The sequence below is a fragment of the Oryzias latipes genome, chromosome 18, assembly GCF_002234675.1.
Source record: "Oryzias latipes chromosome 18, ASM223467v1".
NCBI lineage: Eukaryota > Metazoa > Chordata > Actinopteri > Beloniformes > Adrianichthyidae > Oryzias > Oryzias latipes.
This window is the reverse complement of record NC_019876.2, coordinates 13686335-13698803: the sequence shown is the minus strand read 5'-3', so window position 1 is coordinate 13698803 and position 12469 is coordinate 13686335. Positions and strand designations below refer to the sequence as shown.

Genomic DNA, 12469 nt, shown 5'->3' with positions numbered 1-12469 from the left:
GCAGAGGTTTAGCAGTAAGTCACACTTAACCACAGAGACAGGCTAATGAGAGCATCATTCTTGTCTGATGTCTTCTGACATCCGCATGACAATGAATCACTTCACATATGACACCTGAAACTTTGCCTTTGTTTTTTCTCACTATTCAGTTGGGGTTGGGCATGTAAGTTAAGACTTTGAACAAGATAACTAACATTTAAACAATTGAAAAAATGTTCGGAACTAAAAAGACAATAAATCTCTGTTTCAGACCAAAATTAAATTAATTGCATTTTGTATTAAAAAGACTACACTGACATTTGTCTGGGCCTCAAAACATTATTCACAATTTAATTTTATTTGCATGAATATTATTTTTTAATGAATGTACTTCAGTCTAAAACATGGAATTAAGCATAAATAAAAATAAGTTGAGGTAAAATGAAAGGAAAAGACAAAACAATTAAATTCAGACACATAACCAATTTCCCCCTATAAATCAGCTCAACAGACAGCATTCCTATTCATACTATTGACTTTGAGTAGTGGTTATGCCATTTTCCTAGTCAGACAAAACCACAAAGCCTTTTTATTGAGCTAATGTCGGCCACCAGTGGTCGAAAACCCTAATTATAACTTTAAGTGTATAAGTTGAAATCTAAATCCATACTCCAACAACATTAACATAAACTTGAAATAAGCACCATTACCACTGAGTTTGTCTGTGTTATTCTGTTTCTATTTTGCAAAATCAAAAAGGAATTCATTATCATCTATTCTTAGGCTCCCTCCTGTGGCAGATTTAAAATAATGCATTTTTTCCTAAAAGTAGAAGGAAGGTCTTAAAGGTCCTACATCATGCAAAATCCACTTTTTAGAGCTTGAAAGTGTATTATAGTGTTAAGTTCTCATGAAAACAACCTCAAAGTGGTATTTACATCATTCCACCTTTTGTGTAGGGTGCAGATGAAGTCACATGTACATCAAGCCGATGGAGGTGGTCTTCCAGTCTTTGCCTGTAACCCTAATCAATGATTTCTTTCAAATCTTAAGAAAAAGCTCCTTTCTGTCTGTGGTTCATGTTTAGTGCAAGACCCTATGACAAACGGACAGTCCCTTCAAAGGCTCTATATCATGCGAAATCAACTTTTTTAGTGTATTAGTGTATGTATTCTGAACACCAGCCCCTCCCAGTCCATGAAAATGTCTGGGTCCTCACATTGTGACGTAGACCAGTGAGAACAGCCTCTTCCAGGGAGAGTCTGTGCTAGCGGTGATCTAAACACTTTCCTTTTATATGCACAATTTCGTTTCATGGGCAAGAGGCAGACACGATACCGAGGCTGACTCTAAGTTGACGTCATGAAATGCGCGGCACCCACAAGGAGTGACAGGAAGTGCCTCACAAATGGAGTTGTAGAAAAATGAACTGTGAAAATAACTAATATTTAATTAAAGAATTGTTCTTCAATGTTCCAAAGGTGATATATTATCATATATATGGATATATTTTACTTTGAAAGTTTTAAGAATAGCTGGCCTATATCAATAGATAAATTTAAAATAAATGAAAAATGTGCTTAGTGTATTCAAACACAGTGACATATGTTTCAGAGGCAAGGCAAGTTTATTTTTTAATTCAAAGTGCTTCACAAAACAGGGAAATGCATTAAAATCACAATAAATAACAGTGCAAAGATTAAAAACAAACATAAGCAATTATAAAATTTACTTTGAAAGAAAGGAAAGAGAAAAGAAACTGAAAAGAGGTGTCGATAAGGACCCTTCAGTTATATACACGGCTAAACGGGAACGTTTTGAGTCTAGATTTAAACCTTAACACAGTAGAGGTCTGTCTCAACCTCAGGGAGACTGTTCCAGCTTTTAGCTGCATAAGATTGAAACGCTGATTCCCCTTGTTTAGTCTTGACTCTGGGCACCCGCAGGAGGCTGGTCACTGAGGTCCTCTGAGTCCGAGATGGTTCCTATGGCGCTAACATGTCAGAGATGTACTTTGGTGCAAGGCCATGGAGAGACCTGTAAACAAGCAGAGCTGCTTTAAAGTCTTTTCTTTAAGCTACAGGAAGCCAGTGCAGAGACCTGAGCACAGGACTGATGTGATGGTCCTTCCTGGTTCTAGTCAGGACTCGAGCAGCAGCATTCTGGATGTACTGAAGCTGTTTTACAGCTCATTTGGGTAGGCCAGTGAGCAGGCCGTTACAGTAATCTAACCTACTGGAGACAAAATGCATGAATAGGTAACTCCAGGTCTGGCTTTGACACTACGTTGTTGATTTTGGCAATGTTCTTTAGATGGTAAAATGCTGCTGATGTTACAGTCTTGATATAGCTGTTAAAGTTCAGGTAGTTCAGGTAGGTTATAGTCCAATAGTACTCCCAGGTTTGATTTTAAGCTTTTAGAGACAGAGAGTTAAGGTAACTGCTGACACCTTCTCTTTGTTTCTGTGGACCAAAGATGACTTCAGTCTTGTCCGAGTTTAGCTGGAGAAAGTTGTTTTGCATCCAAGCACTGATCTGTTGGATGCAATAACTAAGTGGATCCACTGGTCCATATTCACCTGCTGTCAGTGATCATACTCAGTGGATCTGAGTATGAGACACAACTTCCAGTTTCAAAAAAATATTTCCTGTCTTCTAGATAGGACTTGAACCAACTAAGGGCAGAGCCAGGAAATGTTGCAGATTAAGCCACATTTTAACTGAGTAATTTGGTGCTGACAAAATTTTCAGTACAGACTTTAGAAATCTAGTGGGTAACACATCAAGGTAGCATGTAGATAAACTAAGACAGGTGATGATCTCTTGGACAGTTTTGTCAGTTACAGGTACAAAGTGAGTCAGCTTATAGTGACTAGGTGACTGTTGAGTAATTATTAGTGTTGTGGAATTCATGGCTTTTTTTAATGCCCTGAACCTTGTCATTGAAAAATACAGCAAAATCATTACATTTAATAGTGCAAACCAGTTCTAATGGCAGCTGAACTGGAGGGTTTTTTAATTAGTTTACTGTTGCGAACAAGACACGAGGGTAGCTGCTGCAAATTCCAATGATTTCAATAAAGTACCTTTCCCTTGTTCTGCATAAGGATGTTCGATTGGCCGTTCTGTCAGTTAACCAAGTGACGTATCAGTATTTAACTTTGATGTCCCGTGATATACAGTCACATCTACGTAGTGAGCAATCCTGCTCTATAAAACAGGTGTTTTGAGTCTTTAAATATGATAATTTACCTGAGGAATCAACCTCACATTGTCTATGGGGCATCCAGTAACTGTAAAGGAGAACTGGACTGAATGTGACATCACCAATAGAAAATGCCTAACTTCAGTATTCATTGAAATCAAGCTTATTTAAGCATTTGGAGCCAGACGACGACTGTGAGCAGTGATTGGCTTGAGACTTTCTGAGCCCATGTTTCTATGGGAACTACTGTTACCAATTTAGAATGTCCTCAGGAGAATTCGTCAATCAAATCTTTAAAATTTTGGGGTGGGGCCACAAGTGCCTTTATTGAGGCATCTGATTGGTCAGTTTACAACTTGAACATCTTGCAATAAAGAAAACATTTGAAAAAAATTTGGATTAGCAAGAATATGTTAAAAAAGGTATCAGAGCAAGAATGGGGATTCTGACAAATAGAGTGACTGAGTAAAAGCTGTTTATTTCTCTATAGAACTCGATGGCATTTTGGCTTTTTGGAGCCAGCAAGTACTTCCTATTTGGAATATGAGAGGGGGGAATTGATCAGTCCAGTTCTCTTATGCAGTCAATGGGTCCCACATTCACTGAAGTCCGATTTGCAATCTCAACAATACCTTCATGTCCTTATTTTGAAAGTGTGGTGGAAGTTCCTTTTGACATTCTTAGCATTTTCCTATTTATGTATAGCTGTGGTTCCACAGTGGTTGTGTCCGAATTCCTTCACTACTCACCAGTTGGTGCACTTCATAGTGTGTTCACTATTTTATAGTGCTGTCCAAATCTAAAATTCCAAAATCGACTGCTGTAGAAATTTCTCACAAGTCTAGGTGTGCATCGAGGCTTACTAGATTGACGACTATAGAACACAATACATTGCATTTGAACATTTTTGTGAAAAAAAAAAGTATTTTAATTTATTTTTCTTTAGAAACCATCCAAGTTATCATCATCAGAACACAAGCTTTAAAAGGAAAAAAGCAAAAGGTGACTCTGCAGGGAATCAGTATAAAAATGATTTTGTTTGAATGCCACATTAAAATGACAACCACGTGGTCATTCCATGTGAGATTGGATCCAGGAACATGTCTTAGTCCTGGAAAGAGGTGAAAGACCACAAACTGCTGGGGGCCACATTCTCGGTGGGGTTTGTTTTTTCATCAATCTGTGCTTGAACGTGTTAACTTGTCTGAACCGGCTAGAACAGGGGTGGCTAACCCTGGTCCTCAAGAGCCTCAACCCTCCCTGTTTTCCAGTTCTCCTTAACCAGCTTGCTGTTGATTGGCTGCCTCAAGTGATTTCACATCCTGATTGACTGAACACACCTGATTTTGGTTATCATTATCGAGCAGTCTAGGTGGATTCTAATTCACATTTAGAAGTCCCAAATATGAGGGGGGGAAGGGGGGACTCTGGGAATTGTAGGTTTTGTGGGATTCAAAAAAATGTGATTGGACAGCTTTTTCTTTTCGGGTAGTCAGGGGGTCAGGAGCACTTTCACTCCATGATAAATATATCTGAACTGTGCTGAGAAGCAAGTAAGCTTGATCTGGTCTACCTGTAAAAACAAGTTAACTCGTGGGTGAAGGAAAAGATTAAATTCTGCAAACCATGGCGTGAAGCAGATCAAAACCTAAAAGTGATTTAAGCACTTTTCTTATGCAGAAGGGAAAAACAGAACTGGCCACAGCTTGAATTCAAAAGAAAATAATAAGAAAAACTTTGTGTAGAGCAAAAGTAAAGATGCTTATCGACATCAGAGGATGTCTGCTACCAACCTTCCTGTTTTTTCCCCCTCATCAGTACCTGTTGTCGGCTAGGGTTAGAAATTGCCCCCAAATGAGTGGCTAATATAATTGGAAGACATTTACAGTTTGTTTTGTCTCCTTAGTGTGAAACCAAACCAAATGAAAGTGTGACATTGTTGAAATTCTTTTCCCAGTCTTGGGTACTTTTCTAATGTTAAGACAACCTTAAGTTAAAAGTTAATTTATTTTTCTTTTTATGCAAACATTATTTGGTGGCAGTTTTAAAGTTTTTTACGCATTTTATCATGGCAATAACAGATTCCATTGTTTTCCATTTTGTTCTAACTTATTCTATTCTTTTAAATAATCTATTCATGTTTGACTGCATTGCTGGTAATAAACTATGCTTTTAAAATGATCTTGTCAAAAATATGTAATAAAAATGTTATTGAGTTAAAAATGTGTGAAAATAGGTTTTCTTTTTCCATAAGTTAGAGTGGTTGATTTCTTGTATCTAAAGATCCAAAACCTATCGAATAATAATTATTTTATTATTAATTTACACGTTTTGCTATTATTTACATATTTTAAAAAAACTGGTGGATGATAAATCAGATGTTTCAATTTGAAGTCTAAATCTAAATCTAAGTCTTTTTTTTCTAAATTTGTCCCTCTGTAGGTTTTCCATCAATAGAATCAGAAATACCAGTAAAAGTGAAATATGCTACTTGATTTTCACACATCAAGGACATTTTACATATTTTCTAATTTATATATTTTTTCCCTCCCATTTTCTCTTCAGAAAAACAGGGAGACCTTTCTATTGGACCACACCCCTGATGGCTCACGCATCGTGTCCCCGTCCCCCCCAGAGGGGGAGCCCCGCGCAGCGAGGCAGGTGCAGCTCCTGCACTCGGCACTGCGGCAGTGCCTGGGTCTGCTGCACTGTGTCATCCAGAAGGAGGAGGAGGAGTGGGGCAAGCTGGAGGAAGACTACGAGTCCATGAAGAAGAACGTCCGAGTGAGACTGGAGGATTTGCTCTACACAACCAAGAATCTGGTGGAAAATGAAGACGGGACCCTAGAAGTTACCCCGGATCACCAGTGTACTGAGGTGAACTCCTCACTCGGTCCATTTTTTTTGAAGGGGCTTAATTTGTTACATTTGAAGATTAATGGAATCCTCGAGTAGCAAAGGAAATGTGCTGATTGATTTTTTTTTTTTTTGCTTGAAATCCCGACTCCAATCCTCTTTTGATCTATTTTCAAAAGGTTTCCAGTGGTCTTTTAATTACGATTATGTCGTTTTTAACCAAAATCAGCAAAACCTGCACTGTTTTCTTGAACATAGATTCTGCAAAGTGGCAGGAGTAATACGCATCTTTCAAAAGATGGCGTAAACTGCGATAAATGGTTTCCGTAAATGTGCTAAAGCAATCTAACGGCAGATTGAAATGGTTAACACATCAAGCCGTCGGCACGTTGACCAATCAGATGGAGGGTTTCTTGCCGTTGACGAAGCCCTTTTATAGGTAGTAGGGACCTTAAAGGGTGTCACTGCGCCTGTTTCCTTTACCATTGGAAAAACTTGGTTTCCGCTTTGGAAAATCGACGGTGTTAAAATATGCGTTGCGGTGCTTACTGGGATAGCTTAGTGGACATATGTGAGCTAACGGCAACTTTCTCACAACTTTGGTTCCATTTCATAGCTTTGTGAAAGGTACAAGATAAATAAGGCCCCCAAACCCCCCCCCCCCCCAAACATTGAGGAAAATTGCCAAAACGCGCCAGTCAGTATCTGGTGTGACCACCATTTGCCTCATGAAGTGCGACACATCTCCTTCGCATAGAGTTGATCAGGTTGTCTATTGTGGCCTGTGGAATGTTGGTCCACTCTTCTTCAATGGCTGTCCGAAGTTGCTGGATATTGGCAGGAACTGGAACACGCTGTCGTATACGCCGATCCAGAGCATCCCAAACATGCTCAATGGGTGACATGTCCGGTGAGCATGCTGGCCATGCAAGAACTGGGATGTTTTCAGCTTCCAAGAATTGTGTACATCATGGGGCCGTGCATTATCATGCTGCAACATGAGGTGATGTTGTTGGATGTACAGCACAACAATGGGCCCCACAATCTCATCACAGTATCTCTGTGCATTCAAAATGCCATCAATGAAATGCACCTGTGTTCTTCGCTCATAACATACACCTGCCCATACCATAACCCCACCACCACCATGGGCTACTCGATCCACAACACTGACATCAGAAAACCGCTCACCCACACAACGCCACACACGCTGTCTGCCATCTGCCTTGAACAGTGTAAACTGGGATTCATCCGTGAAGAGAACACCTCTCCAACGTGCCAGACGCCATCGCATGTGAGTATTTGCCCACTCAAGTTGGTTACAACGACGAACTGGAGTGAGTTCGAGACCTCGATGAGGACGACGAGCATGCAGATGAGCTTCCCTGAGACAGTTTCTGACAGTTTGTGCAGAAATTCTGTGGTTATGCAAACCGATTGTTTCAGCAGGTGTCCGAGTGGCGAGTCTCAGGCGATCTTGGAGGTGGACATGCTGGATGTGGAGGTCTTGGGTTGGTGTGGTTACACGTGGTCTGCGGTTGTGAGGCCGGTTGGATGTGCTGCCAAATTCTCGGAAACGCCTTTGGAGACGGCTTTTGGTGGAGAAATGGACATTCAATTCCCTAGCAACAGCTCTGGTGGACATTCCTGCCATCAGCATACCAATTGCACGCTCCCTCAAAACTTGCGACGTCTGTGGCATTGTGCTGTGTGATACAACTGAAGATTTCAGAGTGGCCTTTTCTTGTGGCCAGTCTAAGGCACACCTGTGCAATAATCATGATGTCTAATCAGCATCTTGATATGGCACACCTGCGAGGTGGGATGGATTGTCTTGGCAAAGGAGAAGTGCTCACTATCACAGATTTAGACAGATTTGTGAACAATATTTCAGAGAACTGGTTATTTTGTGTATGTGGAAAATGTTTCACATCTTTGAGTTCATACCATAAAAATGGGAGCAATAACAAAAGTGTTGCATTTATATTTTTGGTCAGTGTAATTAAAGTTAGATTGACTTTTGTCAGTAAAAATGTTGCAGTAAAACAGAAATGATGTATTAGTTGTTTTCCCGTCCGTTCATGTATCACAGGTCATATTATCATTGCACTGTTGGTGGCAAAATTGTTCATTTGATGACTGTTTATAGTTTTCAGCTGTGTGGTGGGCGTGTCACTTAGGTAGACAGCTTTGATTATATGAATGAAGTTCACCTGTTTACTGTTTACCTGTTTACTCGGAGCAGGTGAGCTGGGGATTGGCACCTTTTGTTGGCCGCTAGCGCGAAACGCAATGACGCGATACTTTGTCGCTTTGACAATTTGTTGCGTGTATATTTGCACCCGTTACTTGTTGCTCTGAAATGGCAATAAAGACGCTTAAAGCAACCCCTTTCATAACGTTCATGATGAGCCTGTCGCCACAAATGAAAATAATGACAAAATTGAATACTCTAAATAAGTAATATTCGAACGTAGCTAGTTGTGCGCGTCATTAATGGAAATAATCCCCCGTTAGCTTGCAGCGGAACACATTTAAGAATTCGAATTCTAGAGTCAGTCAATTTGGTCTTTGGGAACTGAACAATAAGCCCTCTTCTACTTAACGTTTTTCCCCCCATCTGATTTAACCCTTTAACTCTGTTTGTCATCAACCACACTCTTTTACATACCGCAAACTCCTCAACCCTTTATGCAATCAGTGTGAATCGGCTTTGCACCAATCTGCAAAGACACAATGAACGTAAAGTGTAAAGCTTCTTTTCTTGTAAATCCTTTATGAAAAGAAGTGTTTGGTTTTGATAAATCTTCCTTTTTTTTATTGCTTATCCTTTTACCGTTTGAATTCATTCTTTAGGTCTGAACTTCTTTAAGTAGACCCATTCTGATAGAAATTGTTTAATTGTGGCATTTTTCTAAAGATGGAGAAGAAAATTATGGTGGAAATTGCATTTCCAAGTATTATATCTTTATTAATCATTGTGAATCATGGGCAGACAAAAAAAATCCAGTTTAAATGAATCAAATCTGTGATGCAGAAAACAGGCTGGATTGGGCACACGCTCCTTGCTCCACTTAAACAGAGAGCTCTCAACAAAAGGGGGGCGGGGTTGCTCTGCGCCAACAGTCCCGCCCACAACTTTGTGTTCAACGAAGAATTTCTGAAAAACTCCTGCTGCTCTGCAGAAACGATGTCCTAGAAAACAACACAGGTTTGTTTATTTTGGCTAAAACTGCGTAATTAAAATTAAAAGACCACTCTTTGGAAATAGATCAAAAAATGATCGAATTGGAACTTTAACGAAAATGCAAAAAATATTCAATACACTTTTCAATAAAGGTTTCAATAAACCTTTGAAATGTCAAGTTGGGTAAAACTTCCCTTTTTATTTGGAATAGTGTAAAAAATGAATGAAAACCTTTCTTATTTTCAGGTGAATTTCATTTGTCAACGCTTTAAGGTTTCTTTTCAGTCTGTGATTGTAATATATTTAATATATTACGCAACCCCTGCAAGTGCATAAAGGTTGCCAAAGTACATTTATTTAAAAGAAACTTTAAGTATTACTTTAGTTTATGTAAGGGTTAATGCACACTTCGAAGGCCACTAACTCGCTTATACCATGGTCACTTGCAAAAGAGATACATATTCCGTTTTTTGTGTTTTATTCTGGTTATTTATTCGGTTAGTTCGCTTTCCACACAAAGCGGACTATTTTTTAAATGATGAGGCGCGTTGTCATGACAGCTTAGCCAGGTCGGTGAGCCGGCACTGATGTCGACTGCAGTGACAAAAGGAAAACAATATATATGCTGATCGTCGAAATGTGTTGAATAAAGCATCAGTTCAGAGAGAAAATTCTCCTCTTACCGCTTGTTTTTGTCCAGATGATGAAGCTAAAGTTTGATTTAAAGAAGCCAGCGCAGTGATATAGAAGATTTAAGCTATGTGACCGGAACTTCTTTTTTAGGCGTGCATTATCACTGTTGATTATCACTTTTTAATCCATACCCAGCAGACACAATCGAGTATTAACCCGGACCATGCTATATATAATAACTGTTAATACTGTTTTCCTTTTTAAAAAAACGACTTATTGGCAAACAACTGATCATAGATTTTTCTTTTTTTCTGGATTTCTTCTCCCCAGGAAGTGGACGGTGCCGGTGGGGTTTTTGGCCTAAAAATGTGGATCTACCGTGTTCTGGTGGAGCTGGCCCACTGGTCCCACCACGCTGTGCAGACCCTCCACGTCCTGCACAAACAAACACAAGGAGTCGAAAAGGAGGTTTAAATTGGTTTGGCTTTAACCACACCAATCAATGAATTGCAATACTAACAGCCCTTTTAATGTACTCTACAGTAAACATGAATCTTAGCCCGGCCTATACTCTGAACACTGTGTGAAAATACTAAATGCACTGCCCAACACTAAGCTTTCATCGACCCACATTAGGAGCTTTTCCCACACTGGTATTCCCACAACTACGTGCTAGATTGACCTCTGTTTTTGCTGGAGTTCTAGTGGGTTTGTTGAATTCAGTGCAAAGGTAAATGTGTTACGTTTCAATTGTATTCTGTTTGTAATTTATTGAAGTACCTCTGAAAACATTGTAGCTGCTACTAATAACACTCCAAAATGTACTAACTGCTAGATAAACACCAAAGTAATCCACTGTGATTAACGTGCAGCCGGATCTGTATTCACTGTTGAGCAGCTCTCCTCAGAGTCCGCGCTCCACGCCTTCATCGTGAGAACGGTTTGGAGACAGAAGCATCGTGCTGCTCTTTTTGCCAATATTGCTCCTGATGGTATACTTGAAGCTGAACTTCTCTGCCTGTTTCAACCGTTAAGACCAATTCTGTTGTGTGCCCCCTCCCCCCAAAAACCAGGAAATGGCTCAAGAACTACTGCATAACATTTTATAGTGGAATTGTATGGTCTGAGACAAAAAAAAGTATTAAACACTTTGAGCTACAAGCCCTTCTCTGTGGCATGAATGAGGTCTGACTTTATGACATGAGTTTTTAAATAAACTGTGTACTTTGTTTGTGAGAGTTGACTTGATGCGTGTTGGAGAACGAAATACCTTATTGGTCCTTAATGGAAGAACGTTCATCTCCCTTAAGAGCCCCGTGGTGCACATACAGAGCTAATGCCTCGTAAGTTTCCCAGGCCTAAACAAAAATGTTGGTCCAAATGTTCTCTAAACAAACAATGGTTGAAAGAAAAAAAAAGTATCCAATTTTTATCTGTTTTCAAAATGTTCCCAGTGGTCTTTAAATTATGATTGCTTTTTTTTTAATCCAAAATGTAAAAACATTGTTTTCGAGGAAATGGTTTCTGCAGAGCAACAATAATTTGTTTAAAACTCACCTTTGAGTTGTGGCTGTTGGTGCAGAGCAACCCCACCTCGCTGGCTTACTGCCCCTCACACCAAGGTTATAATAGTTTCGGATTTTTTATTAGTTTTAGTTTTTATTTCGTTTTGAAGTTTTGTTTTTAAATTTATTTAGTTTTAATTAGTTTTTAGAGGCAGCTTTACTAGTTTTTATTAGTTTTTATTTTTTGAAATTGCTTCGTTTTAGTTTAGTTTTTATTAGTTTTAGTGTTAGTTTTAGTTTTTTTTTTGTAAATTAGGATATTTGTCAGGTGCATGATTCAAAATCACCAGAATAAGTATTGTATAATAAAAACTCAATCAAAGATCCATTTTGAAACACTTATTATTCACACAAGGACAACCAACCTTAAATTAAAATACAACAGCCGACAACAGCATTACGTTATCTGCTCTCGCCTCTTTTTCGGGGGAGGGCGGGCGACAGGCTAGCTTGTCTAGGTACTGTTGATTTGCGTTTTTGTGTGCGCTTTTTAAATGTACTTTTATATTCGTAGGGTTTCTTCCCTTTGAGGAGCGTTCCACAAATTTTGTCTCCTGCTTCGACTACAAGGCACTTACTTTTGTTTTCTACGCTGTTATATTCAAAAAAGTCCCAAATAGGACTCTCCCGCTTTCTCCCAACTTTTAATGCAGCCATCACACTCATGTAAATGTCTATGACCACACTAGCCGGCAGTGTCTGACAGACATCATGTGACGTCACAGACAACGTGATGCCGTAGGGTAGAGCCCTGCGCGGGACTATTTTCTTCATCCCGCTCCCGCCCGCTGAATTTCTGACCAATCCCGCCCGCTCCCGCAACGTATGTGTTACACTCCCGCCCGCACCCGCAAAACTCAGAGAATTTATTCCCGCACAGTAATAGAGATGCATTGATTTTGTATTGTCTCCAGTCCCGCAGGAAAAAAACACGTATTTGTATTGATATTATTTATTATTAAATAGATTCATGTCCCTCCTCCAGCCTCATCTTTTCATGCATTCCTCTTTGGTGTAATTTGCAACTTAATTATTAAATATATT

The 12469-nt window shown here is 39.4% G+C and overlaps 1 protein-coding gene across 1 annotated transcript in view; it reads left to right on the top strand.

Moving 5' to 3' along the window:
• LOC111949219 (ciliary neurotrophic factor-like) overlaps nt 1-11177 on the top strand; it is an 88032-nt gene extending 76855 nt beyond the window's left edge. The window contains exons 2-3 of the mRNA XM_023965792.1: nt 5750-6061; nt 10191-11177. Of these exons, the coding sequence (XP_023821560.1) occupies nt 5750-6061; nt 10191-10334 (456 nt within the window). The 3' untranslated portion in view covers nt 10335-11177. The remainder of the gene's footprint in view (nt 1-5749; nt 6062-10190) is intronic.
• The last annotated feature ends 1292 nt before the right edge of the window (nt 11178-12469 follow it).